General features: G+C 41.7%; 1 protein-coding gene across 6 annotated transcripts in view; it reads right to left on the reverse strand.

The window, feature by feature from the left end:
* Nucleotides 1-13,336: 13,336 nt before the first annotated feature.
* ATXN3 (ataxin 3) overlaps nucleotides 13,337-26,593 on the reverse strand; it is a 38,147-nt gene continuing 24,890 nt past the window's right edge. For 4 of the 6 annotated variants that reach the window (XM_053889717.1, XM_019462077.2, XM_053889720.1 and 1 more), the window contains 2 exons: nucleotides 22,887-22,975; nucleotides 13,337-17,654 (listed from right to left, as the gene is read on the reverse strand). In XM_053889717.1, the coding sequence (XP_053745692.1) occupies nucleotides 17,557-17,654; nucleotides 22,887-22,975 (187 nt within the window). In that variant the 3' untranslated portion in view covers nucleotides 13,337-17,556. The remainder of the gene's footprint in view (nucleotides 17,655-22,886; nucleotides 22,976-26,593) is intronic. The other 2 variants (XM_053889721.1, XM_053889716.1) reach the window with 1 other exon arrangement.

Below are 26,593 nucleotides of genomic sequence, written 5' to 3' on the forward strand. Positions count from 1 at the left end.
GGATACATGAATCTCCTTGAGTAGAAAGGATCATCTGTTGACTTGCAGTTTTTGTAGTGATGGAGTCTTGGGACCAAGCAAAAAACAAAACAAAAAAACATTGAAGAAAACAGCATATTAGAATTAAAGCATTTGAGGCCCCTGGGTCTCAGTTGGTTAAGCGTCTGACTTTGGCCCAGGTCATGATCGTGGTTTGTGAGTTCAAGCCCTGCATCGAGCTCTGTGCTGACAGCTCAGAGCCTGGAACCTGCTTCAGATTCTGTGTTTCCCTCTCTCTCTGCCCCTCCCTGGCTCGCACTCTGTCTCTCTCTCTCTCTCTCTCTCTCTCTCTCTCTCTCTCTCAAAAATAAACAAATATTAGAAAAAATAATAAAGTGGCTATAAGAATGAGAAGTCCAACAGAGACCCTTAATAGTTTACCTTAGTCCTCCCTCCAAACCAGAAACTTAACCAGTCATTAAGAGAAAGGGAAGGATTTTGTAGAGCCTCAATTTGAGTATTCATATCTTTTAGTAGTCCTGTGACATTTTTATGATAATCTGGGATGTATACACAACATTATATTTTAATAATGGCACATGTACCTCCCTGTGCCATTTGTTTTGCAGAACTGCTTTGCACATTTGTGCAACTTCAGTAATTGAGTAAGGAGATGCTGGTTTGTGAATCATTGGGTGCCTTTATGGTATATTTGTTAAGGGCTTCCACATGCCAAATTATACTTTCTAACCCTGCAGATGGTGAAAATGTGGATGCTAGTGATCATGCCAATGAAAAACAGACCATATCCATCTTTGTTTTAAATTGGGAAGATTAGCCAGGGTAGTGATGGTTTTATTAACATGCCCATGAATCCAGGCAAAAACCAAGGTACGATGACCTATACACCCTGGAGAAAGCCAAGGCCATTGATTAGTTCCACATAACCAGTGGGTTCTGTTTGGAGCTAGCCATCTGACTCCAGGTGGCTGTATTCAAACAGAAGCAAACCAGTCAGCCTGGAGTATAATGGTCCAAGAGCATGTTTCTAGATGTCATGTGCCGTTTGCCCAGGTGTCATGGGTATGATTTCTTTGTCCCCAGCATAAAAGTGCCTTTTGACTGAGCTGTCCAGTAGTGGGTGTGAGCCATAAATATGTATCCCAAATTTGATATATACCCTCCTCAGTTACAGCAATAAGTAGGATTTCATAAGACACTCACTGGCAGGCATCAATTTGTGGGCTTGCAAAGTCAGTTAATATTTTAATAGTTTGAGGGTCTGAGAACATCTGGGAACGTCCTGGTAAATTCCATGTCTTACTGATCATGAGCCAAGGAGAAACATTCCCATTAGTGATAGATTTATCACAAAAGAGGGTATCATTTTATATTATTTCTGAAGTATAAGTATGTAGAGAGTGCCAATCAGTGCCCTGTAATGGGGAAACCCACCAGGGTAACCTGGATGTACTTGACACGGGCAAGGCTCCACATAGCCAATAAGTGGTTTGATTTTGTAGCTCAGCGTAATGCTGTGTCCATTGTAGAAAGGAATTGTCAGTTCAAATAGGTGAACAGAGAACAAAGAGAAAATATACAGCCTTCCTTGTCATTTGAAGAGGAGTTTGAGGTCTCCTACAGGTTCACGGGAGTAAGAAGGCATGTTAGTTTGCTCATTGGTTTCCTGCGAAGGAGGTACAGCTTTTCTTCTAGGTATAGGACTCTGGGAAGGGTGCCCTTCTAATTTTACTGCAGCACAAATACATATGGCCCGATATGGACCTTTCCATTTTGGATTTAAGTCCCTTGCTGTCCTCGATTTCCAGTTTTTTAAATAAACCATGTATGTCTCTGGAGCTTACACGGGTGGACTTCCAGTTACAGTTGAGTCAGGTTTTGGAGGCATGTGTTAGGTATATTCATTAAGTAACTTACGAATTAGACCAGCCTCGAAAGAAGAGTTTAATAGAGCATGGTAATCCTCATCTAACAAGTCCACTGTGAGAAGTGGCTTTCTGTATAACTCAGAAGGGCTAAGTCCTTGGAGCAGCTCTCATTCTGAGAAGTCCTATTGTGGCAAGAGAATAACCCAATTTTCCTCATTCTGTAAACTAAGTTTAGTTATGGTGTCGTCATTTACATTTTTTTTCAATATTTATTTTTGAGAGAGAGAGCTTGAGAGGGGGAGGGGCAGAGAGAGAGAGAGAGGGAGACGCAGAATCTGAAGCAGGCTCCAGGCTCTGAGCTGTCACCACAGAGCCCAATGCAGGGCCTGAACCCACAAACTAGATCATGACCTGAGCCAAAGTTGGATGCTTAACTGACTGAGCCACCCAGGCGCCCCGTTTTAAAGCATGATCAGCTTATTCTGCCTTCCCATAGGATTGTGGATGCCGGGCTGAATATAGAAAATATTTAATTTTTAAAGCCTGTGCTTTTTGTTGAGTTATTTGTGCAGTAAAAGTAGGACCATTGCCACTTTGCAGGGATTGTGGAAAGCCAAATCTAGGAATAACTTCTCGCAACAAAACTTTGATTACTTCCATGGCCTTTTCTTTTACAAGGAAAGGCCTTGATCCATCCAGTGAAAGTATCAACAAACACCGGTGGAAACTTAGAGCCTTTGTAAGGAGGAATTTGTATAAAATCAGGCTGCCGGTCCTCTCCTGGATATGTTCCATGCCTTTGGACCAGTTTCAAAAGTGGAGGAGGGTGAGCTGCGCTTTCTGGATTTACTTGTGCACAAACAATACAGGATCGGCAGACCTGTTTAATTGTGGTTGTTAAATTTACCCCATCAAATATATTTTTAATTAGGGGTGCCTGGGTAGCTCAGTTGGTTAAGCATCCGACTTCAGCTCAGGTGATGATCTCACAGTCTGTGAGTTCGAGCCCCACATCGGGCTCTGGGCTGACAGTTCAGAGCCTGGAGCCTGCTTGGGATTCTGTGTCTCCCTCTCTCTCTGCCCCACCCCTGCTCATGCTCTGTCTCATTCTCTCTCTGTCTCTCTGTCTCTCTCTCTCTCTGTCTCTCTCTCAAAATTAAATAAACATTAAAAAATTTTTTAAATATATATATTTAAAATTATATGTTCTAAGGCATTTTTGCCCAAATGAGTAGCCTGGTGTAAACCCTCTATTACCTTCCATTGGTTATTTTTGAACATAAAGATTTTTCCTGGGGCGCCTGGGGGGCTCTGTCGGTTAAGCGTCCGACTTCGGCTCAGGTCATGATCTCACTGTCCATGAGTTCGAGCCCCACATCGGGCTCTGGGCTGACGGCTCAGAGCCTGGAGCCTGTTTCAGATTCTGTGTCTCCCTCTCTCTCTGCCCCTCCCCTGTTCATGCTCTGTCTCTCTCTGTCTCAAAAATAAATAAACGTTTAAAAAAATTTAAAAAAAAAAGATTTTTCCTTTTAACAAGCCGGTCCTGTGCATTTTTGGATATCCCCATTCCTGTACTATGTGAGCCTCTTGGTCTGAGTAGGCTGGAGTTATGGACTTTACTGGAGTCAAAACTGGTATAAGACTTAATATTTATTTTGTGCTGCCTGCTTGGCTGCATGGTCTGCCAAATTATTTCCTTTAGATTCTAAAGTAGGTGTACTGCCTCACAGAGAGTAATGATTTCAGGCCCATATTTGATTGGGTAGTTATGGCTTGATAATAATCCCCTTTCTTTCCAGATTGCCCCATGGGCATGTAGTATTGGGAAAGCATATTCAGAGGCCTTTTGCTCATTGAAGAGCACAGGTAAGTGCTATTAATTCAGCCTTTTGAGCAGAAGTATTTATTGGAAGGGCTTCTGCCTTAATGGTCTTGATTAAACTAACTATAGCATATCCAGCTTTTCCTTCTCCATTATCCAGGATGCCACTGCCATCAGTCAACTAATTGTCATCTGCATTTTCAATAGGGGAATCTTTTAATTCAGGTCTACCAGAGTAAATAAGATCAGTAATATCTGAGCAATTATGTTCTAACAGAGAAGTATGATGGTCAGGTCCAGGCTTAAGGGTAGCTGGACTTAAAGTCTGAGAGGTTTTAAGTACTATTTCCAGTGTGTCTAAACGTGTAGCCTCCTGTTTAGTAAGTTGGCCTCCCGTCATCCATCGGTGGCCTTTGGTCTCTGAACACTTTGAACCTGGTGTGGAGTCATCACTGTCAAGGACTGTCTCATAGTAAGTTTTGAAGCTCCTTCTCCCAGGAGGACTGTGGCAGATACTGCTCGAAATCAGCCACTCTTGAGCTACATTACCAAGTGACTTTGCAAAATATCCCACTGGCCTTGTTTCATTTCCTAACTTTTTAAATGTTTATTTATTTATTTTTGAGAGAGAGAGAGAGAGAGAGAGAGAGAGAGAGAGAGAAACACAAGCAGGGGAGGGGCAGAAAGACAGGGAAGCACAGAATCTGAAGCAGGCTCCAGGCTCTGAGCTGTCAGCACAGAGCCCGATACGAGGCTTGAACCCACAAACTGTGAGATCATGACCTGAGCCGAAGTTGGACTCTTAACTGACTGAGCCACCCAGGCACCCTCTCATTTCCTAATTTTTGAGTAGGAATTCACAAAGCTTGTCTCTGTTTTTCTGCTACTTATAAAGTAAAAGGTTCTTCTAAATTTGGTAGAGCCAAAGCCAGGGCTGTTGAAAGTTTAGTTTTTAATGTTTGAAAGGCCGTCTGCTGGGCTTTTGTCCAGAGTAAAGGTTCTTCCTCGGGGCCTTTAATTGAATCATATGATCGTTTGGCTAAGACCCCAAATCCAGGAATCCACAGGTGATAAAAGCCTGCCATACCCAGGGAAGTGCAGAACTGTTTCTTTGTAGCTGGGGGGTCCAAGATCTAATATAGCCTTTTTTCTGTCAATAGACAAGGTACGATGTCCTGGTGTTAGTTCATATCCCAAATATTGTAATTTTTGTCTAGATATTTGTGTCTTTTTAGGGGAGACCCAATACCCTCTGTCTGCTAAGAAGTTAGGTAAAGTTGTAGAATTACTATCAGACGTTTCTTTACTGGGACTACAGATTAAAATGCCATCCACATATTGAATTATAGTCCCTTGTGGTGAGGAGGTTCCATGGAGGTCTTTGCCAAGTGTGGCCCTGAACAAAGGAGAATTTTTTCTAAATCCCTGGGGCAAAACTGTCCAAGTCAATGGAGCAGGCTGTGGGTTTGAAGGTGAAGCCCGTTCCAAAGCAAATGGTGGCTGTGTTTGCTCACTTAGAGGGATGCAGAAGAAGGCGTCTTTTAAACCAAGTACTGTAAACCAGTTGGGATCACCAGGGACCTGGGTGAGAATAGTATATGGATTTGGCACTTTGGGATGAATGGCTCTTAAATCTTGTACCATTTGGCTTCTTTTACTGGTAAAACTGGAGTGTTATAAGGAAATTGACAAGGTGTTTGAGAATACCATGTTTGAGAAATTTGTCAATAGGTTGTTGTAGCCCAGGTTTTGCCTCAGGTTTTAATGGTTATTGCTTTTTTAAGAGGTATAATGCCTAGGTCCTTTAAGGTCACTTTAACTGGCTGGGCTTTAAGAGCCCATCCTGGGACATCGCAATCCCAGACCTGTGAATTTACTTCCTTCCAGATATTAGAAGGGATACCAGGATAAGGTTTTAATTCCCCAGATGTAAAAGAGAACAAGCTGTCCTCTTCTTTAGTAAGAGCAAACCTGCTTCCTAGTTTATACAGTAAGTCTCCTCCAAGTAATGGAGTGGGACAAGACGGAAGGACTGAAAAACATGAGCTACCAAGTGACAGTCTTGTACTTACGAGTTAAAGGCATTGTTTGGCGGCACGTTGTAGTTTCCCCCTCTCCGCCAACAATTTTATGGCTAGAAAAACAGGTAGAGCCAGAGTGCTGAATAAGAACACAGTAAAGTGGCTCCTATATCAATAAGAAAATTGACAAACTTACCTTCCACATCCAGGGTAACCCGGGGCACAGTCATCTTGATGTCAAAGGGAGCCAGACCAGCCCCAGGGCCCCATCATGCCTCATCCTCTGGTTCCTGCTCTCAGGCAGGGAAGCAAGTTCCTGCCTTCCTTTCTTCCAATGTCACTGTTTTTTTCTTTTTATTTTCTTTTTGTTTTGTTTTTGTTTTTGTTTTTTACAGACAAGACATGGCCCCGGAGGAGAGCCTTTGTTTGGACATTCTTTTTGTTTGTTTGTTCTTTGTTTTTCTTTAAGTTTATTTACTTATTTTGAGAGAGACGGCTACAGTGCAGGAGCAGGGGAGGGGCAAAGAGAGAGAATCCCATACAGGCTCCGTGCTGTCAGCGCAGAGCCTGATGCCGGGCTTGAACTCACAAACTATGACAGGGCTCAGACTCACAAACTGAGATCATGCATGACCTGAGCCAAAATCAAGAGTTAGATGCTTCCCTGACTGAGCTACCCAGGTGCCCCTGTTGGAACATTCTTTACTCCAATGTCCAGTCTGGCCACACCCATAGCGTGGGAACTTACCTGATTCTTTGTCTGATACCGGTTTTTTCTTTGATCCCTGGTTAGTCTGATGTTGTAGGGAATACGCGATAGTGGCAACCAATATTTGAGCCTGTACTTACCCTGCAATTTAGCTCTCTGGTCCTTTCTTGCTTTAACACCGCATCTCTATTACTAAAGACTCCAGTGGCCACCCCTAGTAGGCACTGGGTGGGGGTTTGAGGGCTGAGAGCCATTTTAGTCCGTGTTCAGCAGATGTCAGGTGCCAACTGACATAAAATGAGTGTTTAGTATAGCTGTTCCTTCAGGTGAGGTTGGATCCAGATTTGTATATTTATGGATGGCTCCTATTAAATGGCCCTGAAATAGAGCTGGATCCTCATCAGTTCCTTGAGTAACTTCTTGAATTTTATCATGGTTTACAGGTTTAAAGAATCCTTCTTTCATTCCTTCTGTTAAACAAGTGATCATATGATCTCATCTCTCCCTTCCCAGTCTACTCTCTTGGTATTTCCAGTGTGGCTCAGTGTTTTGGACCGCAGCGCCACCTATTGGATAACGTTCCCTGTCTCTCATTGCCAGTTCGTCAGTGAACTTTTTTTTTTCTTTTAACTTGTTTTATTTATTTATTTATTTTTAAATTTACATCCCAATCAGTTAGCATCTAGTGCAACAATGATTTCAGGAGTAGATTCCTTAGTGCCCCTTACCCCTTTAGCCCATCCCCCCTCCCACAACCCCTCCATCAACCTTCAGTTTGTTCTCCATATTTATGAGTCTCTTCTGTTTTGTCCCCCTCCCTGTTTTTATATTACTTTTGTTTCCCTTCCCTTGTATTCATCTGTTTGGTCTCTTAAAGGCCTCATATGAGTGAATTCATATGATTTTTGTCTTTCTCTGACTAATTTCACTTAGCATGATACCCTCCAGTTCCATCCACATAGTTGCAAATGGCAAGATTTCATTCTTTTTGATTGCTGAGTAATCCTCCATTATATATGTATACCACATCTTCTTTATCCATTCATCCATTGATGGACATATGGGCTCTTTCCATACTTTGGCTATTGTTGATGGTACTGCTATAAACATGGGGGTGCCTGTGTCCCTTCAAAACGGCACACCTGTATCCCGTGAATAAATGCCTAGTAGTGCAATTGGTGGGTCATAGGTAGGTATTTTTAGTTTTTTGAGGACCCTCCATACTGGTTTCCAGAGTGGCTGCACCAGCTTGCATTTGAGCCCCTGCCCAGATATGGGTTGTTGTTTTTTTTTTTTTTTTTACTCTCAGGTCCAACAACAAGTTAATATGATATATATATATCTTGTCAAGTCAGATCAAATATCATAAATGCTTAGCCCTCAATAAATTGAGAAGGGCTTTCGGAATATTGTCCTAATTGTTGTTTTATCTGAGCCAGATTGGCCATCGAGAATGAGACCTAGACTCTAATTGTGCCCATTTCTCTATTAGCAACCTCCCTAAGAGGATACAATCCAAATTTAGTGAAGCTCCTGGGAGACAGGGAGTTCCACTCCTAGTGTGTCCAGCTGGGCTGGGAGCAGAGGGGTCTTGGGGCTTATAAAAGAGGGGACTAGTGACAGGGCCAGGTTCCTGTTTGTCTGGACTGGCCAGTAATTCCTCCAGATTTGTTAGGTGGCATGGGTCTATTTAGATATTCATCATCCAGTATGTCCAAACGGGGGTTTGTTAACCTGGCTAGTGGATAGACACATTCTGCAGGAGGCCCTCAGGTCTGGATCCTGATGTAGGGCCGTGAAAGCCTGGACATAGGGTACCTCAGTCCATTTGCCCTGTTTCTTGCAGAAGAGATGTAACTGATAGATTGTATTAAGGTTTAATGTTCCATTAATGGGCCATTTCCCTCATCTTCTAAGGAGTACTGAGGCCAGGCAATATTACTAAAGAAGATCAGGGTTGGTTTGTTTGTTTTTTTTCCCTTGGATCATGCAATCCGAATTGATTCCAGTGGGTTAAAAGGCATCCCAAGGGAGAGTCCTTGGGGACTGAAGAAGATCCCACATTCCTAGAAAAGCAGAAAAGGTCCATGACTAAAAAATCCCCCCTGATTCCCAGGTGGCATCCTACACAGGATATTTAGAGGTTCCAGGCATCAAAGGCAATCAGAGGCGTCCTTCGAATATAATCGCTACTGATCACCATTCCAACATAAAGACCCCATGGGAGGGATGCCCGTGTCCCCCCTACCCTGCCCCATTGCATCCTGGGCTACAAATGGGTGCCTGGTGAATGGAGTGAAATACCGTGCCTTGCCTTGCCTTGAAGGCTATGCCATGCCTTGCCGTGAAGGCCATGCTGTTTTTAACCCATAAAAAACACTCAAAAAGTTTTACAAGAGGAAATTATCCAATTTGGTAACCTCAGTAGTGAGTAGGGGACACTGATGAAAAATAGTAAAGATAGAAGTCCATCATGTGGACTTCTAAGTGACATTCCAACACATGTAGTCTGTACAGCCAACTTCCCTACGAAATGGTCCCCGATTGGGTTTTAATTCAGTCCGGTACTGGTTTCAGCAGGCTCCCGGTGGAGGCCCCTCGGCCAGAAGCCGCTAGACCAGAGGTGGAGGGGATCACGTTAGGCCAATGAGGAGGAAACCTCAAAAGGGAGTCTTTAAGATTAGCAGCCGTCCTAGTGACTTAGGTGGCTGTCCCGTGCCCAAAAGACAGACAAGTTTGTATAAGGACAGGGAAAAAGAGGGGGCATCAAGTTTCTGGGTCTTACTACTATTCTGGCCAGGGTACTAACTTCCAGCCAAAAAGCAGGTTTTCTCCTCCCCATACAGTAAGTAGCCACAGGCTGGAGGATTGCAGCCTGAGCACTCGACTTGAAAGTGTTCCAATGAGACCACACTCCTTGAAAAGCCCCTGAAGTGAGAGTAAAGGAAGAGGAGAGAAAATACTCACCAAGTTCACACTGAGACTCAGAGTCCAGATTAAAAGACTCTAAGCCACATGTAAAGGCACCAAAATGATGAAATTATAAACTGAGGTTCATGGGCAAATGGCTAAGAAAGAATTCTTGAGACGTTTTTGGTGCAAAGACGTGATTTTATTCAAGCACAGGGACAGGACCCGTGGGCAGAAAGAGCTGTACGTGCAAGTGGGAGGGGTGGCTGATGATATAGTCTAATTTGTGGAGGGACAGGGGTAGAGGTAACGTAGGTTACTAAGGAATTTTTGTATGCCGAAGTCAGGGTCTTACAGGACCTTTTAGTTTTTAGTGAAGTGTAAACATTAAGACATTAAAGCAGCAGTGAACTTCTTGAGGAATGTCACGCACTGTGTGTCTCAGGTATCAGTGGGCCGCAAGCTGTAAGATTTACTTTAAAATACACTTCTTGTCTTTGTTCTCCTCATCAAGACCATGACCTGAGCTGAAATGAAGGTCGAACGCATCACCGACTGCACCATGCAGGCACGCCACAAAAGCACATTTTAAAGCAGACCTTTAAGTATCAGTCTGATCTTTCCCTCTGAATTTCTAAATAAATGATGCTTAAAATTGCCACTTTCTCATTAATTTGAGACATTGTCTACTGACTTTCTATTATGGAAAGTAAGAGATTTAGTACTTTTGTACTAGCCTCTACCTCTGATTTCCTTTGAGCTCCCAGGACAGTGGTATGGTAATTATCAGTAAATTGGTAATTGATGTTTGCCTTATGTAACCACATCAGCATTGTTCATCACTGAGCCAAGTGGTTGTATTAAGATTACATTTCTTAAAAAAAAAAGAAAGAAAGAAAGAAACAAAAGAAAGATGGGGCACCTACCTGGGTGGCTTGGTCGGTTAAGCGTCCAACTTCGGCTCAGGTCACAATCTCACAATTCGTGAGTTCAAGCCCCGCATCAAGCTCTGTGCTGATAGCTCAGAGCCTAGAGTGGGCTTGGGATTCTGTGTGTGTGTCTCTCTCTCTGCCCTTCCCCGCTCACAGTCGGTCTCTGTCTCTCTCAAAAATAAATAAACGTTAAAATAAATAAAAATAAATAAAATTTTTAAAAGATTACATTTAAAAATTTTTTTCAACTCTATTTTTCTGAGGTTAACAGGTTCCATATTTTTAAAAATGTTTATTTATTTATTTTGAGAGGGAGAAAGAACAAGCATGAGCAGGGGAGTGTCAGAGAGAGAGAGGGAGAGAGAGAATCCCAAGCAGGTTCCACGCTGTCAGCACAGAGCCTGAGGTGGGGCTCCATCTCATGAACCCTGAGATCATGACCTGAGCTGAAATCAAGACCCAGCCACTCAACTGACCGAGCCACCCAGGTGTCCCTCTATATTTTTTAAAGTTTATTTATTTATTTTAGTCATCTCTACCCTCAGCATGGGGCTGGAACTCATGACCCCAAGATCAAGAGTTGCATAATCTTCTGACTGAGCCAGCCAGGTGCCCTTCCCCATCAGGTTCCTTATTTTTAATTTGCACATTTTTCTGTCACTACAGAATCGCAAGTCCTTCTAGAATGCATCAAGAGAATTGTAAAACATGCTAATTCTGTGTGCAAGAAAGCATCAAGAATTCTATTTGCTTAGACTCAATCTCTCTACCTAGAGCTCTGTTTTCCTGCTCTATTTTTCTCTGATTATTCTCTGTGCCTTGTTTTTTTACCTCTGATGCTCTGAAATTAATGATGAGTTTGTTTGTAGTGTCGTTCATTATGTCGGGCATTTGGCAGACCCTTTCAAAAGCCATGTCTTTTGTTTTGTTTTGTTTTGTTTTGTTTTGTTTTAGTTGATGAATGCCTTCTTTTTGGGGAATCTATTTTCAGAGACCTTTAATTAATCCTCCTGATTTCAGTCCACATCCTACCCCCACCTTTCAAGATAGTTGTTTCTTTAGTGTTTACTGTTGGGTGTACTTCTCTTTAACAATTCGTATTTAACTTCCTTATTTCCTTTCCTTATCTCTGCTCATTCCTGTATCAACTTTCCATCTTCCCCCAAAATGCTACATCTTGCTTTTGCTGTTGCCTCACCTGGCAGTGACTGCTAATTGTTCCTCAAAGTCTGTTCTCCCCTTCGTGCGTGGTTATCAGACCCTAACTTTTTGCCTGGATAGATGCTATCGCAGAAGATGCCGGTGGCCCCTCCTGGTCCTTTCACCCCTTTACCACTTCTGTGCATACTTCTTCCTGGGGTGCTTTTGCTCCCAACAACCAACACCCATTTCTGTCTGTCAGAGAGGATTGCCTTCAAGCTGCCAGAGCCCCCACCGCGTGTGCGCCCAGAGAGCTGAAACAACCTTGTTTAGTAGTATGTAAAATGACGCAGATCCCTTGCCCGTGTTGTGACAGCTCTGAGATGGTCAAGATTTCCTCTGCCTAACAGCCAATCAGAATGCAAGAACCATGAGGGCACAGTGTCTTATTCATGACTGTTTCCAGAACTCAGAACCATGCCTGGCACATGGGAAGTGCACAAATGTTTTGTTGAATGAGTGAATGAATGCCACAGCAATTATTTCTCTCTAGCAGCCAGGAACAAAGGGTAGCGGTGGTTCCTGACACAGAAAGAACTGGAACAATCTTGGGGGAGAGCATGGCACAGCAAAGGTGGGTAGTCCCAGTTGAAAGAGTCCTCATAGCAGGGGATGGCCAACACACTTCAGGGGCAAGAATATGAAAACAGCAAAGGGAAGGGGGCAAGGAGAATGTTATAGAGCCCCGGGGGCGGGGGAGGGTGGGGAGAGCACAGATTATTTGAAGACCCATAAGGAGGCCTGCTAGAACCACGGTGTGTAAAGGGGAAATGTCAAGAGGTCAGCCTGACCCAAATTACTTAAAAAATGAACTTGTGAGCATTTGGTGACACAGATACAAAATGGTTAAAGGGTCCTCAAACATGCAAATCTTCAGGATAAAGACAACCCTCACATTCCCTTTATAAAAGATAGTTAAAAAAATTTTTTTAATGTTTATTTATTTTGGGGGGAGAGAGACAGAGTGTGAGCAGGGGAGGGGCAGAGAGAGAGGGAGACACAGAATCCGAAGCAGGCTCCAGAGGCTCTAAGTTGTCAGCAAGCACAGAGCCTGATGCGGGGCTCGAGCCCATGTGCTGTGAGATCATGACCTGAGCGAAAGTCGGCTACTTAACTGACTGAACCACCCAGGCGCCCCTAAAAGATAAAGTTTTTAGCTGATATATAAAGTTTTAGCTTTGAATCAACGTATTTCTTAGAGCCCACAAGTAGGTGTTGGTGAGATCAGAGCCATTTGGTGGCATCCAAATTCAATGAAATGGTCCTTCTAAGCATTAAGCTATGAAGCTTTGCTAAGATGTACGTGATCAATTTGAAACTTATATTTCAACATTTGCACCCAACCGTAATTAAGGATAAAATGGATATACCGCCCTCATTATGATTTGAGGATTCTAGAATTCTTCATAGGTCCAAGTGGATTCCCATCCCTACAGCTGGATTCTGGTGTCTAGAATTGGATAAAATGAAGAAAAAACAGTACTCTTAAAAACTGTTACTAATGTGCTTTGTTTGGCCCTCAAGGTTAAAAAACAATTGAGAAACCACTTAAAAATCAGATTTCAAGTAAACATTTGGAATTCTTAGCGTCCCTTGGAAAAGACCAGAGGATCCCGTAATAACGGGCCCTTCGGCAGCAGTTAGCTGGAACTCAGTATCAGTGCCAAGCAGCCCACAAAACAGCGCTTCTCGAAGTTGAATCTCTGTGAATTCCCTGGGGGATCTTGTTAAAAATGCAGGTTCTGACCCAGTAGCTGCGGCCTGAAGCTCTGCTATTCCGAAAAGCCCTCAGGCGTACAGAAGCTGCTGGTCCCTCCGCCACACTTTGCATAGGGAGACTAGGAATTAACAATCAGCACAAACGGAAGCAGAAATAAAAAAGCAAACATTATCTTTATTTAATAATCTTTGATATTTAAAATACAACTCATTGAACATCCACATTAATAAGAGAACCGTCAGTGTTCAACAGTGCTTTGGAAGCCCGGCTTTTCCGAGGACCAGAGAGGAAGGTCTGTGTGTGTCTAGTAACCGCAAGAGAGCTCAAGAGGGAGGAGGAACACACCCCGAGGGCCGCACAGTTGGGTCCTGAGCAAACGGCAGTGCCTCAGTGCACTTGTGTCACGGCCAAAAGACAATGCTTTTTCGGGTGTGTTTTGTACTTGAATTTCAAATAATTTATACACAACAGTAATTTTTAAAAAGTTATTTCTAGTAGTCCAGTGTTGTAGAAATTCTATTTTTCACATTCAAATGTACGTTTTTCTCTTTTAAAAAAAAAACTTTAAAAAATTCCTGGAAACATTCACCTTTGAACTATGCAAGAAACAAGTGAAGCGCTTCCTAAATGAATCAGAAATTTCCACATATATTTCACTATTGCTTCCCATTCCTTGTCTATGAATCCGGTCTTAAGATATTTACTGATACACTATTATTAATTAAACATGCGAGCCAAATAACTGTAAATTTAGAAGTGATGTTACTAGCATTAATTCTTAAAATGCCAGAACATTGGGGGGAAACAAAAATAGCACAGATTTTCTTCAAAACAAATAAATAAATAAAAATTCAAGAATTAACCAACCATATCAATGTTTTCATTCATGAAAACAAAATGAACAAAATACTTTTGTTAACGTAAGACTTTAAAATATAAACCAGTTCCTTTCTTTAGCAAAAAACACTGGTTTATGAAGAGACCAGGAATACAGTTTTCTTTTTGAAAATATGAAAAAATGATCGACACTGGTGAAATGGTTAGTTGATCCAATCTGGTTTTTCTTAATTAAGATCACATATACAATATCTCCATTCTTGTTAGGGCTCAGATACAACAATTTAGAGTAGTGGCCGCTGGGCTTCCCAGTTGCAAATAAAGTTAATAGAAAATCATCATAATATTGATTATTGAGTCCTCTCGAGAATTTAAAAACATAGATTTATTTCAACTGGAGACATTTTAATTTCTATCACTATACTTTGCTTATGCACTGACTCAATCTTTTTTGAATCTGCATGGATCCAATGGGCCAATTTTAAGACATTTAATAAATCTTGGCACTCGCATGATACTATTTAAGGAGTATCAAACATGCAGACATTAAAAATGTAATTTAGGCTCTGACAGGAATAAAAATTACTTTATTCAACTTAAGTGAAATAACACAGACTATTGGTAGTTTTACCTATAATGATCTTCAACCAGTTTTGAGCTTTTTTCCGTATTAACTTTGGCATGAATAAAGTCTTAATTAAGAAAAATCAAGTTTTAAAGAAAAAAAAAAAGCACCTCCTTACATATTCTGTGAATTGTAAATTATTTGACCAAGATCTTAAAAGTTAAAATAGAGTTTACCTGCAGAAATCTTTTCAAACAATGTACATTATTGAAATATTTGTTATGTTAATTACTGTAAAAAGTGTTTATTGATGGTTTTAGATCAGAGGTTAACCTGTGAATTTTTTTTAACTACTGTGATTTTAAAAACATAAATAACTACTTATTAAATCCATAACATCTCAAAATATGAAAGTGGTGTTTCCAAAACTTGTTTGAACTTTAAACACTAGCATAGCCACTGTAGGTATTTTATCCTGGTAATGCAACTTATACATTAGAAAAATGATACCAATAGTTTAAATGTTAAACATTAAGGTGTTCCCAATTGGCAAAACAGAATGGAAAGCTTTATATAGAGTTCTTAGCAGGACAGTTTTTGTGAATTTCATTGTTTCTGACTTTCTTGCAGGATGATTCCGGTAAATAGCAGTTACTGATGTGTGAACTATACTTTTGTATAACTAAGTTTTCTGATACTGTAGTTACAGGCATTGGCATCTTTTTCATACTGGCCAATCGATTAAGAAACGGAATCTAAATTAAGTTTAAGCCAATTCAAACAAATTGGCAGTTCCCTAGTCATTCTGGATCTGCCTGCCGAGTATAACATTCATAAGAAACTAACTAAATAAACACATTCACAAATGTATCCAGTGTGTGCTCAGCTCTGCTTAAAAAAAAAAAAAAAAAAAGAAAAAAAATCCCTAAATGAAGATCAACATGCTATATCTCCTTAAGTGCTTTAATAAAGGTGTGTAATATAAGAACTTTATAAACTCTAAGGTTAAAACTTTCTGCATATTTCTTTACTCATTTTTATATTAGGTAGCTCATCCATTTAAGTGTATGAAAAGTCGAATGTAATTTTTCAATGGGAAAACGTAAAAGCCAAATATCCATGGAAAACAGGACAAGCATACTGGGGATAATGGCAGAAATGTTCACTCTTAAAATATTTTGGTTTGTAAATCTTGAGAGCAGTACTAAACTCCAATGTCTCTTACAGTTCTAAAGTTTTGTAACTCTTCTGAAAACGTTTCGATTCTCAAAAGAAAACTTTAGATTTTAAAGTAAAAGTGTCTAATTTTGCAAGGGAAACTTCAGAAAACTTTATTTGGCACAAAATAATGACTAAAAAGAAAACCTGTCTCTATCCAAAAAAAAAAAAAAAAAAAAGCTACTTCATAATCATACAAAGTCATTTTCTCATCTCTTTTCAACTCAGCCATAAATCCTAGATCAAAAAAATTTCCCTGATAAAATGTGTACAGCCATACACTAGTCATGGCAACATACCATACTTTAATTTTCTAAGCCGTCGGCTGAAATTTCCTAACTTTTAGCTTATGAACAACTCAACATTCAAAAGAGCTTCAAAAGGGGGATGGAGAATGAGGGATGGGGAATAAGTGACGGAATCCGAAATGTCCACTTCAGACAGACAATTAATTTCCACCAAAATCATACCACTATATTGACCCAGATACAAACTCTGTGCATCCCAATCAAAATGTTTATCAAAACTAAAGACTTTCGTATTTACAGACCCAGTAAGTACTGTGTGACTTCTGTAATTCTTTAGCTACTTAAACATGATGCAAGTGTCAAATCACAGTATAAATTTAAATGTATTTTTGTTAGATTATTTTCATGTTCCAGACCATCATCTCTGGCAAGCTATCTATCCTGCTACAAGATGTATATCAGAAGCAGACATCTACGCTCCGTGACTCCACTGTAAACAGAACGGAGAGCTCCAGGCACAAGAGAGAAGAAAATGAAACTGCAAGTAAATCAAAAGCCAAACTTTGTCCCTCATACATTCATGGTGGGTATTATTTGTTAAATCATACACGGAATGAAACTTGCTTGCATACCGTGCTTCTCCTATTTTTCTCAATTGGAGAAGACAAGGAAATATCAAGGTGCCAGAGAAAGGGTTACAGCAAAGCTGTAAAGGTCTGACATAATTGAGAAGACATTCATAAAGCATCTGGAAAAGGATGTGCTCACATATTTAAAAAATTCTCATTTCTTCTCAAATATTTGTGCAGAGTTGATTTCAGAGTTGAGGAATGCATCAGAATCACGAAACAATGATCCCATCTTAGAGGGCTTAGGAAGCAAAACCTCAAGAAAGATTACCATCTTTCAAAAGAGTTGTAGAAAAGTAAGGAAAACCACGTCCCAAAGAAACTGTGATCAGAGAAAACATCCAAGGGCACGCCACGTGACTGGAGGGAAAGCAGCTAATCCTTCTGGAACCGTTACTCCTATCAACATAGAAAAGACTGTCCTAAAAGGTTAACTTGGTTAATGAGAAATAAAAGCAACTAAGAGATGATGAAAAGCGAGCCAACCGACCAGACCAGAAAGGATGAAAAGAAAATGAACGGAAAAAGTTCTGTGGCAAGAGCTAATTAGCTGGTCTGCAAAAAGATCCAAGAAAAACGCCCTAACTTTAGACATGTTGGATATTGCACACTCAAAAAGAAAAGGAACCTCTAGAAAACCATTTTCAATGTCTTTAATTGCTAAATGCCTCTTTGGCTAGTGTTTGGAGGATCGTTATTTAGTCCTACAACTGACACATTTTTCCATTTGCTCATCTTTTTGTTGCAAACCGCCTAAAGCCTTATTTCCTCTGTTGAACGTTGTTCCTTGGACACATTACTAAAATGGACCGTCTATGCTGTAATCACCCAGGATAATGCTGGAAAGTACGAAGGTCTAAATGATTTGTAAAAGCTATTATTTTTTCCCTTCCGTTTTGAAGTTATTTCTAACAACTTCTAAAGACATGGTCACAGCTGCCTGAAGCATGTCTTCTTCGCTCATAGCATCTCCTGCTGGGAAAGAAAACAAGCGTTATCTCTTAGACATTTTGGGAAAATTCTCAAAGTCATCAAAAGGTAAGCTCCTAGGGGTGCCTGGGTGGCTCAGTCGGTTAAGTGTCCGACCTCGGCTTGGGTCATGATCTCGCGGCCCGTGAGTTCGAGCCCCGCGTCAGGCTCTGTGCTGACAGCTCAGAGCCTGGAGCCTGTTTCAGATTCTGTGTCTCCCTTTCTCTCTGACCCTCCCCTGTCCATGCTCTGTCTCTGTCTCAAAAATAAATAAACGTTAAAAAAAAAAAGGTAAGCTCCTAGAAAATGTATTTCGGTCTGACCACTACAACTGCCTATTTTGATTTGTAATAGTTGCATAAAGTCACATGCATTCATTTACTGTTTTACGAGTTCTGACAAGTACACAAAGCTGTATAACCGCCATCACCACCCAGGTGCAGAACTGTTCCACTGCCCTCCAAAATTTGCTTATGCTGCCCCTGTGTGGTCAATCCCCAAAGTACATTTATTCTATATTTCAAAACAAAGGCATTATGCTGTGAAAGAAAATTGAACTTAGTTGTATATATACGTAATCTGTTCCTTAAACTTTGTTTTGAAATAATTGTTTATTTACGGGAAGTTGCAAAGATAGTTCAGAGCGGTCCCGTGTACACTTCAGCTCAATTTTTAACTCAACAATTAAACTCAGTAATTAAATCCTATGTAACTACAGCTCAAACCCAAACTTGGATACGCCATCGGTACAAAGTTGTGTGTCGTGCCGTGCTATTTCATCATACGTGTAAGATTTTGTGTCACCACCAGCACCACTATCAGGATGGAGAACTGTTCAAGTGCCACAAAGATCTCTTTCCTGCTCTCCACTTCTCTGCCCCGACCTTCCCTAACTGCAGGCAGCCAACTAATTTGTTCTCCACCTCTACACATTTGTCGTTTTTAGAATGTTACACAAATTGAATCACACTGTAATGAGATCTTTTGAGATTTTCTTCTGCACTCAGCATAATGCCCTTGAGACTCATCCAAGTTGGTGCATGTATCAACGGCAGGTTTGTTTTTAGTCCTGAGTGGTATTCCACGGTGTACTACTGTTTGTTTGACCATTCATCTTCCTGTAGCACAGTATGATTGTTTCCGGTTTTTGATTGTAAGAAATAAAGCTGCTTCTATGAACATTTGTGTACAGGTTTTTACATGGACGGTTAAGTTGTCATATCTCTGGGATAAACGCCCGGGAGTCTAACTGCCAGGTTGTATGGTTAGTACTCGTTCAGTTTTTAAAGAAATTGACAAATTATTTTCCAGACTGGCTGTAATAGTTGAAATGTAGAAACTTCACCTCCTTTTACATCCTTTACTCTCCCAATATTTTCTACATATACACCAAACACCAAATCAATGTTCTAATTCTTGCTTCAATCATTAAACATAATTTAGAAAACTCAAAAGGAGAGGAACATCTATTGTTTACCCATATTTTTACTCTTTCTACTGTTCTTTTTTTCCTTTCTGAGGTTCCCAGATGAATTCTCTTATCATTTCTGTTTAGAAAGCTTCCTTCAGCCATAATTTTAGGGTGGGTCTGCTGGTGAGAAATTCTCTTAATTTTTCTCTTCATTCCTGAAGGAAATTTTCACTGGGAATTCTTGGTTGAGAGTGTCTTTTCAGCACTTGAAAAATGTTATGCCACTTCCTACTGATCTCCATGATTTCAGATGAGAAATCTGCTGTCACACAAACTGCTGCAGGCAAGATGTCTCTAGCTGGTTTCAAGATTTTCTTCTTTTGTTTCAGTTTGCAAAAGCTAGATTATCATGTCTTGGCATAAATTTCTTTGGGCTTAACTGTTACAGGTTTTCTCAGTTAAATCTGGAGTTTTAGATCTTTTGCCCAAGCTGGGGTTTTTAGCCATCATTTCTTCAAATGCTTTTTCAGCCCACCCTCCTTATTTCCCGAGATTCCCATGGTGCACACCTTAGAGCTTTCCACTATGGTCCCACGGGTGTCCAAGGCTTTGTTTGTTTTGTCCAGTCTAATTCTCTCTGTTGCTGAGAATGGGTACTTTCTATTGTTCCGTCTTCAAGTTCATGGATTCTCTCCTCTGTCCTTCCATTTACCTTTGGACCCACCCATTACATTTTTATTTTTATTTATTTATTTATTTTTATAATAAAGCCTTTTATTTTTTTAATTTTTTTTCCTAAATTTTTTTTTAACGTTTATTTATTTTTGAGACAGAGAGAGACAGAGCATGAATGGGGGAGGGGCAGAGAGAGAGGGAGACACAGAATCGGAAGCAGGCTCCATGCTCTGAGCCGTCAGCCCAGAGCCCGACGCGGGGCTCGAACTCACGGGCCGAGAGATCATGACCTGAGCCGAAGTCGGACGCTTAACCGACTGAGCCACCTAGGCGCCCCACCCATTACATTTTTAAATTTTAGGTACTGTTATTTTTCAGTTCTAAACTTTCCATTTAGTTCATCTTTATATCTTCCTTCTTGAAGCTTTCTATTTTTTCATTTGTTTTAAGCATGTTCACAATTGCTCAGTATAACATTTTTATGATAGCCGCTTTAAAAATCCTTGTGAGGGGCGCCTGGGTGGCTCAGTCGGTTAGGTGTCCAGCTCTTGGTTTCAGCTCAGGTCATGATCTCCTGGTTTGTGAGATCTAGCCCCATGTCAGGCTCTGCACTGACAGTACATAGCCTGCTTGGGATTCTCTCCCTCCCAGTCTGTCTGCCCCTCTCTTGCTCATGCTCTCTCCTTTCTCACAATAAGTAAAATTAAAAAATAAAATAAAATAAAACTTCTTGTGAGATTAATGAATTCTAACATCAGTGTCATCTGGGTGGTGGTGTCGATGAATGGTCTTTTCTCAAGTTGAATCTTTCCTGGCTCTTGGTACGATAAATACTTCCGATCAAATCCTAGACATCTGCCATGTTGCATGTTACAAGCCTGGGTCTTCTCTTCCAGCAGGCCTCTTCTGACACAGTACCAGTGGGGGAGAGGGTGCTGCCTTGCTATGGCCAGAGAGGGGGAGCGTGTGTGCGATCGTGACTGCTGTGCACACGTGGGACTTCTGGCTCCCCACTGTCCTCCATTAAGATCTCCCTGACTGGAAGGGTAGGAATGCCTCCGGACTGCCTCTCACCGACGCTGGGGGTGTGGCCTCGTTACTGCCTCAAATCACTGCCTCCGGATTCTCCACTAGGCCTCTTCTGAAACTACCCTGCGGGAAACCAGAGGGACGCCTCGTATGGCTGGGTGGAAGTCTAGGCTCCCTGTGACCACAGACCCCATGGGAAAGGGCCCCTCATTCTCTCCGGGAGGAAATGAAAATCCCAGTTCCTCATTTGGCCACACCACCCTGGCCAGGCAAGTGGGACGTTCAGCTCGTGCCTGCCAGCTGGGGATGCCAGTCTATGCTCCCACCTGGCCCGTGCTGATGCGGTGGGGTGACGATAAGGCCAGTTTATGACCCTCTTTGGCTGGACTAGAGTATTTATTATATAAAAGACTCTACTTGCTCCGCAGTCCCTTTTTTTTTTTTTTTTTTAATTTTTTTTTCAACGTTTTTTATTTATTTTTGGGACAGAGAGAGACAGAGCATGAACGGGGGAGGGGCAGAGAGAGAGGGAGACACAGAATCGGAAACAGGCTCCAGGCTCCGAGCCATCAGCCCAGAGCCTGACGCGGGGCTCGAACTCACGGACCGCGAGATCATGACCTGGCTGAAGTCGGACGCTTAACCGACTGCGCCACCCAGGCGCCCCTCCGCAGTCCCTTTTGACTACACAGAGCAGGCTTACTGGGTCTGTGCCATAGCTTCTTCACCAAATCCAGGGTGTGTGAAGCAGAGAGCACCCAGGCCACATGCCACTATGTGATCCCTCTGGTCCTGAGCCCCCTAAGCCGTCTGTCTCTTCTCTAGCTTTCAGAATTTTCGTATGTTCTTTTGATATAAATGTCCGTGGTTGTTAGCTGTAAATAGCAGGAGGAATCGGGAAAAGCACCAGTTCGTCCCTTTTTATTGTTAAATAGTAGTCCGTGGTTTCCAAGTACCACAAACATGCATCCATTCACCAGCCGAAGGGCAACTTTTGGGTAGCTCCCAGTTTTTGACAAGTAGGAAGCTGCTCTAAGCATCCGCGTACAAGTTTTCCTGTGAACCTAAGTTTACTTTTTTTTGCTTACATACCTCAAGCGGGACCTTTGAATCACATGGTTAAGTGCACATTTAAGTTTATAAGAAAATACTAAACTATTTTTCAAACTTTTACATTCCTACTAACAGCACAGGAGTGTCATGGCAACCCTGATCCTAGTCAGCACCTGGTATTGTCAATTTTATGGTTTTATGAAGCCATTCTTATAATGAGGTGTGTAGCTTTAATTTGCATTTCCCTAGGGAAACCTGGGGGGCTCAGTCGGTCAGGTGTCCGACTTCAGCTCAGGTCATGATCTCATGGTTTGTGATTTCAAGCCCTGCTTTGGGCTGTGTTGCTGACAGCTCAGACCCTGGAGCCTGCTTCGGATTCTGTGTCTCCCTCTGTCTCTGCCCCTCCCCTGCTCATGCCCGCTCGCTCGCTCGCTCGCAGAGATCTCTCTCTCTCAAAAGTAAATAAACATTAAAAATTTTTTAATTTGCATCTCCCTAATGATTATTAATATTGATCGTATTTTCACATGCTTATTTGTCAACCATGGTGAAGTATCTGTTCAAATCCTTTGCCCCTTGAGTTTTCTTATTTCAGTTTTGAGAGTTCTTCACATGTTCTGCTTACAAGGCCTTTGTCACATAGTTGCTTTTTCACTCAACTGGTACTACCAGGAACTGACCAAAGTTTAAGACCTATTAAACCAAGGCCTGATCACTAACTCTCGATTTCCTATTATTTAGACTACACTTGGGCGTTTTCAGTTTTCCAGGTGGTAAAGCGTATCTTCCCGCTACCAATATTCTTTATCTCCGAGGAACTTTTGGAGGGTGTATTAATTACTGTGAAGTCGCAAGTACTGTTTAGAATTTTAAAGCAACATATCCACTGAATGCTCTAGTCTGCTTCTTCATCTTAAGTCTGCTTCTTAATGCTTCTTAATCTGAGGAAATTTAGTAGATTCCAAATTCATACATGAATTTCAGTGTAATTCAAGAGGGGAGAAAAAAGCCTGTCAAGCCAAAAACCACATGGAGCCCGTGTCAAACACAGCACAGTCAGGGAGGCATACCTGGATCGCTGCCCAGTGCACCTGAACTTGTGGTTGGCCTCTCGCGTGGGTGGGAAAGCTGTGCTGGTGGATGCTGCTGCTGCTGCTGCCTGAAACACGTGAAGGTGAGTGTATGTTAAAACCCAAACCCGAAGAATAAATATGCCACGAGAAAAACTGCGCATGGAAACTAAATGGCTCCACAAAAGAGTCACTGTCATGACCTCCACAAAAGAAGGCCAGAGCAATCACTCTGATATATGTTACTTAAAAGTAGCACAGTGCTGATCCTAGGAGACCCAGATATAAAATCTGAATTATCAAATCAACAGGTAAAGATTTTCACCGCGAAATAACACATAAGCAAAAGCATTCGCTGGCAGGTAGGTGTTTTGACTTACAGATCCTTAGTATTGTTGGAAGTCGCTGGAAATAAGCACCTTTGAGAACATTAAGCATCTCAAATTACCATGCCAGTTAACATGACCTTCCCACGGCTGCCTTCTTCTTGCCGTCCAGCTCCGAGCTTCAGCATGTCCTCAGAGACACCTTTGCTGACCAGCCCACATACAGCAGCCAGCAGCCATTCTCACTATCTCCTCACTTCCTTTCAATTTCGGCGTCACCTTAGCACCATCTGATACTCTTCTGTTTGTCTCCCTCTTCAAGCTAACAAGAGCACAAACCTTATCTCACTTCCCAAGTGCCTAAAACACTGCCCGTCACATGGTACGCATCCACCAAATACTTGATAAAGGGAAAGAAGTTAAAATAACTTTTTAAGATGCGTTATCAAGTTGCAGTACCATCTATTATATTAAAATAAATTTTCCCTGGATTTTTTGCAGAAGGGAGAACGACGTCAGAAAAATCCACGTTTGAAAACATTTAAACACGATGGTTATGATGTAAATACTTAAAGAATATACACTAAAGTACTGAAATGTAATGGCAAGTCATGTCTGCAAGTTATTCTCAAATTCCTCAGAAATGTCCACAATTAGGGAATTTGGGTGAGTATAAGGAGTTCTGAGAACTAGTTCTGCTTTTAAGTAAATTCAAAATTATTTCACATAATACATACATAATATGTTTAAAATTAAAAAAAAAACATAAACAGCTGACACTGCAATGAGAAGCCATAGCTTTCAAAAAATGCATAGAAGGATTTTTAAAGGAACCAGAATTTTAAATTTGCCAGCAACTCTACAAATAGAATAGCACACGATGTCTTCCAGAGTCTCAGTCTCCTGTTTTAAATATGAGCAACAAAGAAAACCCAAGCATATTGCCATCTGCCTCAGTTTACTCTCAGGCGTGCGTGGCTAACAGTGCACAAGAGGGTAGGTTCCCAGCAGCCCATCCCGACAACAGGGTGTGCACGAGAAAGCAGTCCATCCCGGTAACGGGGTCCGCCTCTGCAAGGCAGGAGGAATCAATCCTGGCACATCAGATCTCTCCCCCCGCCCTTTTCCCCCTCTAGCCAAGCCAACATGTCAGAACACAAGAGAGTGGTGGGTGAGACAGCAGCTTTAGAGGGACAGTCTTCATCTACTTTAAATTTATGAAAAGTGAGAAGTAAAGGAATTGCCAGCCTTGAAACAGTCCTGACCCCTCTCATATTTGCTGACACAGTAAGATGCAACATGTTCAAACAGCAAATCAGTACCCACTCCCACTGTGTCTTCGAATGTGCCCTCAGAATCAGAAGGTAGAAAGCTAAAAACACCACTGGAGGTCACTGTACAGCGAGGATGCTGGTAATCAACTGAGCGCTCGCAGAAATGAGGCACGACCATCTTCCTGCTGCTTTGGTTGTTCTCTGTGGGCAAGTCAAGTCATGGAGCCGGTCCCAGGATGCGGCTTCCCGGCAGCCGCAGTGGGGGCTGACTTCCTGTTTCCACGTCTAGGCAACCGTGGTGGCAAGCTTCCAGACCCTAGGATCACAGCTATGGCAACGTGTTCTTGAACTCCGTGTCCTGATTTCCCATCCTCCCAACCGGGGCGGTTGGTTGCACTCTTCCAACAGGCTGGTCTGTGGAATTCTGGAAGCCTGGCTACAGCCCGCACCGCCCGCTTGCTCTTCCTAAGACTGCGTAAGCCCTGAGTCTCTGTGTTAAAACCTTTTCTGCTCAAAATACCTCTAGCAGCTTGTTTCTTAAAGTGAATCGCATTATGCCGTGCCACCGAAGCAGTGGCTCAGGTGTCAGACAATTAAAAAATCATAGCAATCCGCGACCATGGAAACAATGCCCAGTAACTGCCTCTTTGTTGGGTAACACTTTTTTAGTAACAGAAGGAGAGAATCTGCATCATTTCAGAGCTACGCTTAGAGAAGACGATGATGCTAACACATTTGTGGAATACTTTACGGTTTACACAACAGTTGTACACGCACTAATTCAATTTGTGAATGCGGTAGGTTTTATACTGACACTGCTGGTGTAGTAAGAGTTTCACTTGGGCTTTTATAATAGGTAAAATGGATTGAGAGATTACTACTGTAAAAAAAATACGGCTGTGAAAACATTGCCTGACACTCATTCATAAACTATGACTTACTTTGTAACAGGTAGATTTTTAAACAGTATTTTTATGTTTGATCAAGCATGAATACGGTGGTTACTACATTAGGCATGAAGCTTCAAATAGTCTATAAGAAAAAAAAACTATTAGAATGTGTAACAAAATAGATAAAAAAAAACCCTGAATTTGAATTCAGAATTTGTTTGAATAACAGTTAGCACCAGGGTCAGTTTGGAGAGGGTCAGAGGGAAGAGCGCGATAACCTTAGAGCCAAGTTCCCAGGGACAGAAGCTAGAGAGAACCTGTAGGCCTAATAATCAGGAATTCTGGTGAAAGGCCTAATATTTGAAACTACAGCTGTTCCTCAGCTCCTTTACTACTGAGTCTAACAAGACTCTGGATGCTACGCAATGGTGGACAGAAACACCAAGAAGTTCGTTCTGAACTCTTCTCAGCAACTTGTGACTCTATAAGATATTCTCTAGTTCTCAAATTCCCACCGATATTTCGAAGGTCAGGCCAGGCTCAGAGGATGCCGCTGGGGCTGGAAACCATCACTGCCCATGTTCCTTCCCAATCCACTGTCCTCCAACCAGGAAGGAGCCTCACTGATGCTCAAACATTTAAAGAAATAAACTTTTTTTTTTTTAATTTTGAGACATAGAGAGAGAGCATGCGCACATGATGGGGGAGAGGGGCAGACAGAGAGAAAATCTTAAGTAAGCTCCACGCTCAGCACAAGAGCCCCACACGCACGGCTCGATCCCATGACCCTGGAATCACGACCTGAGCCTAAATTAAGAATTGGATGCTCAACCGACTGAGTGACCCAGGCTTCTCCAACCTAAAGTAATTTTTTAAGTAAAGAAGGGATTTGTTTTTCTACTTTAAAGATGTTTCCCTTTTCTTAGATCTACTTGTGAATCTTGCAGTTTGTCAATAAGGTACGTCTGTTTGGACCAATTTGTTCTGGCAAAAAATAGAATGTGAAATAAGCATGATAGAAGTATCATTTGAGAACCGTTCTGGAAAGCAGTTTAGAAATCCATACCAAGACCTTAAAAAATATTTCTGTCCTTTAACCCAAAAACCTCAGAATAACTGGAAGAAATGGTGAGAAATTTGAGGCATGGCATCAGTACAGGATTGCTCACTGCACTATTAATTATATAATTTTTTTTTAACATTTATTTATTTTTGAG

This window comes from Panthera pardus, unplaced genomic scaffold (assembly GCF_024362965.1).
Source record: "Panthera pardus isolate Hobbes unplaced genomic scaffold, ASM2436296v1 HiC_scaffold_24, whole genome shotgun sequence".
Taxonomy (NCBI): Eukaryota; Metazoa; Chordata; class Mammalia; order Carnivora; family Felidae; genus Panthera; species Panthera pardus.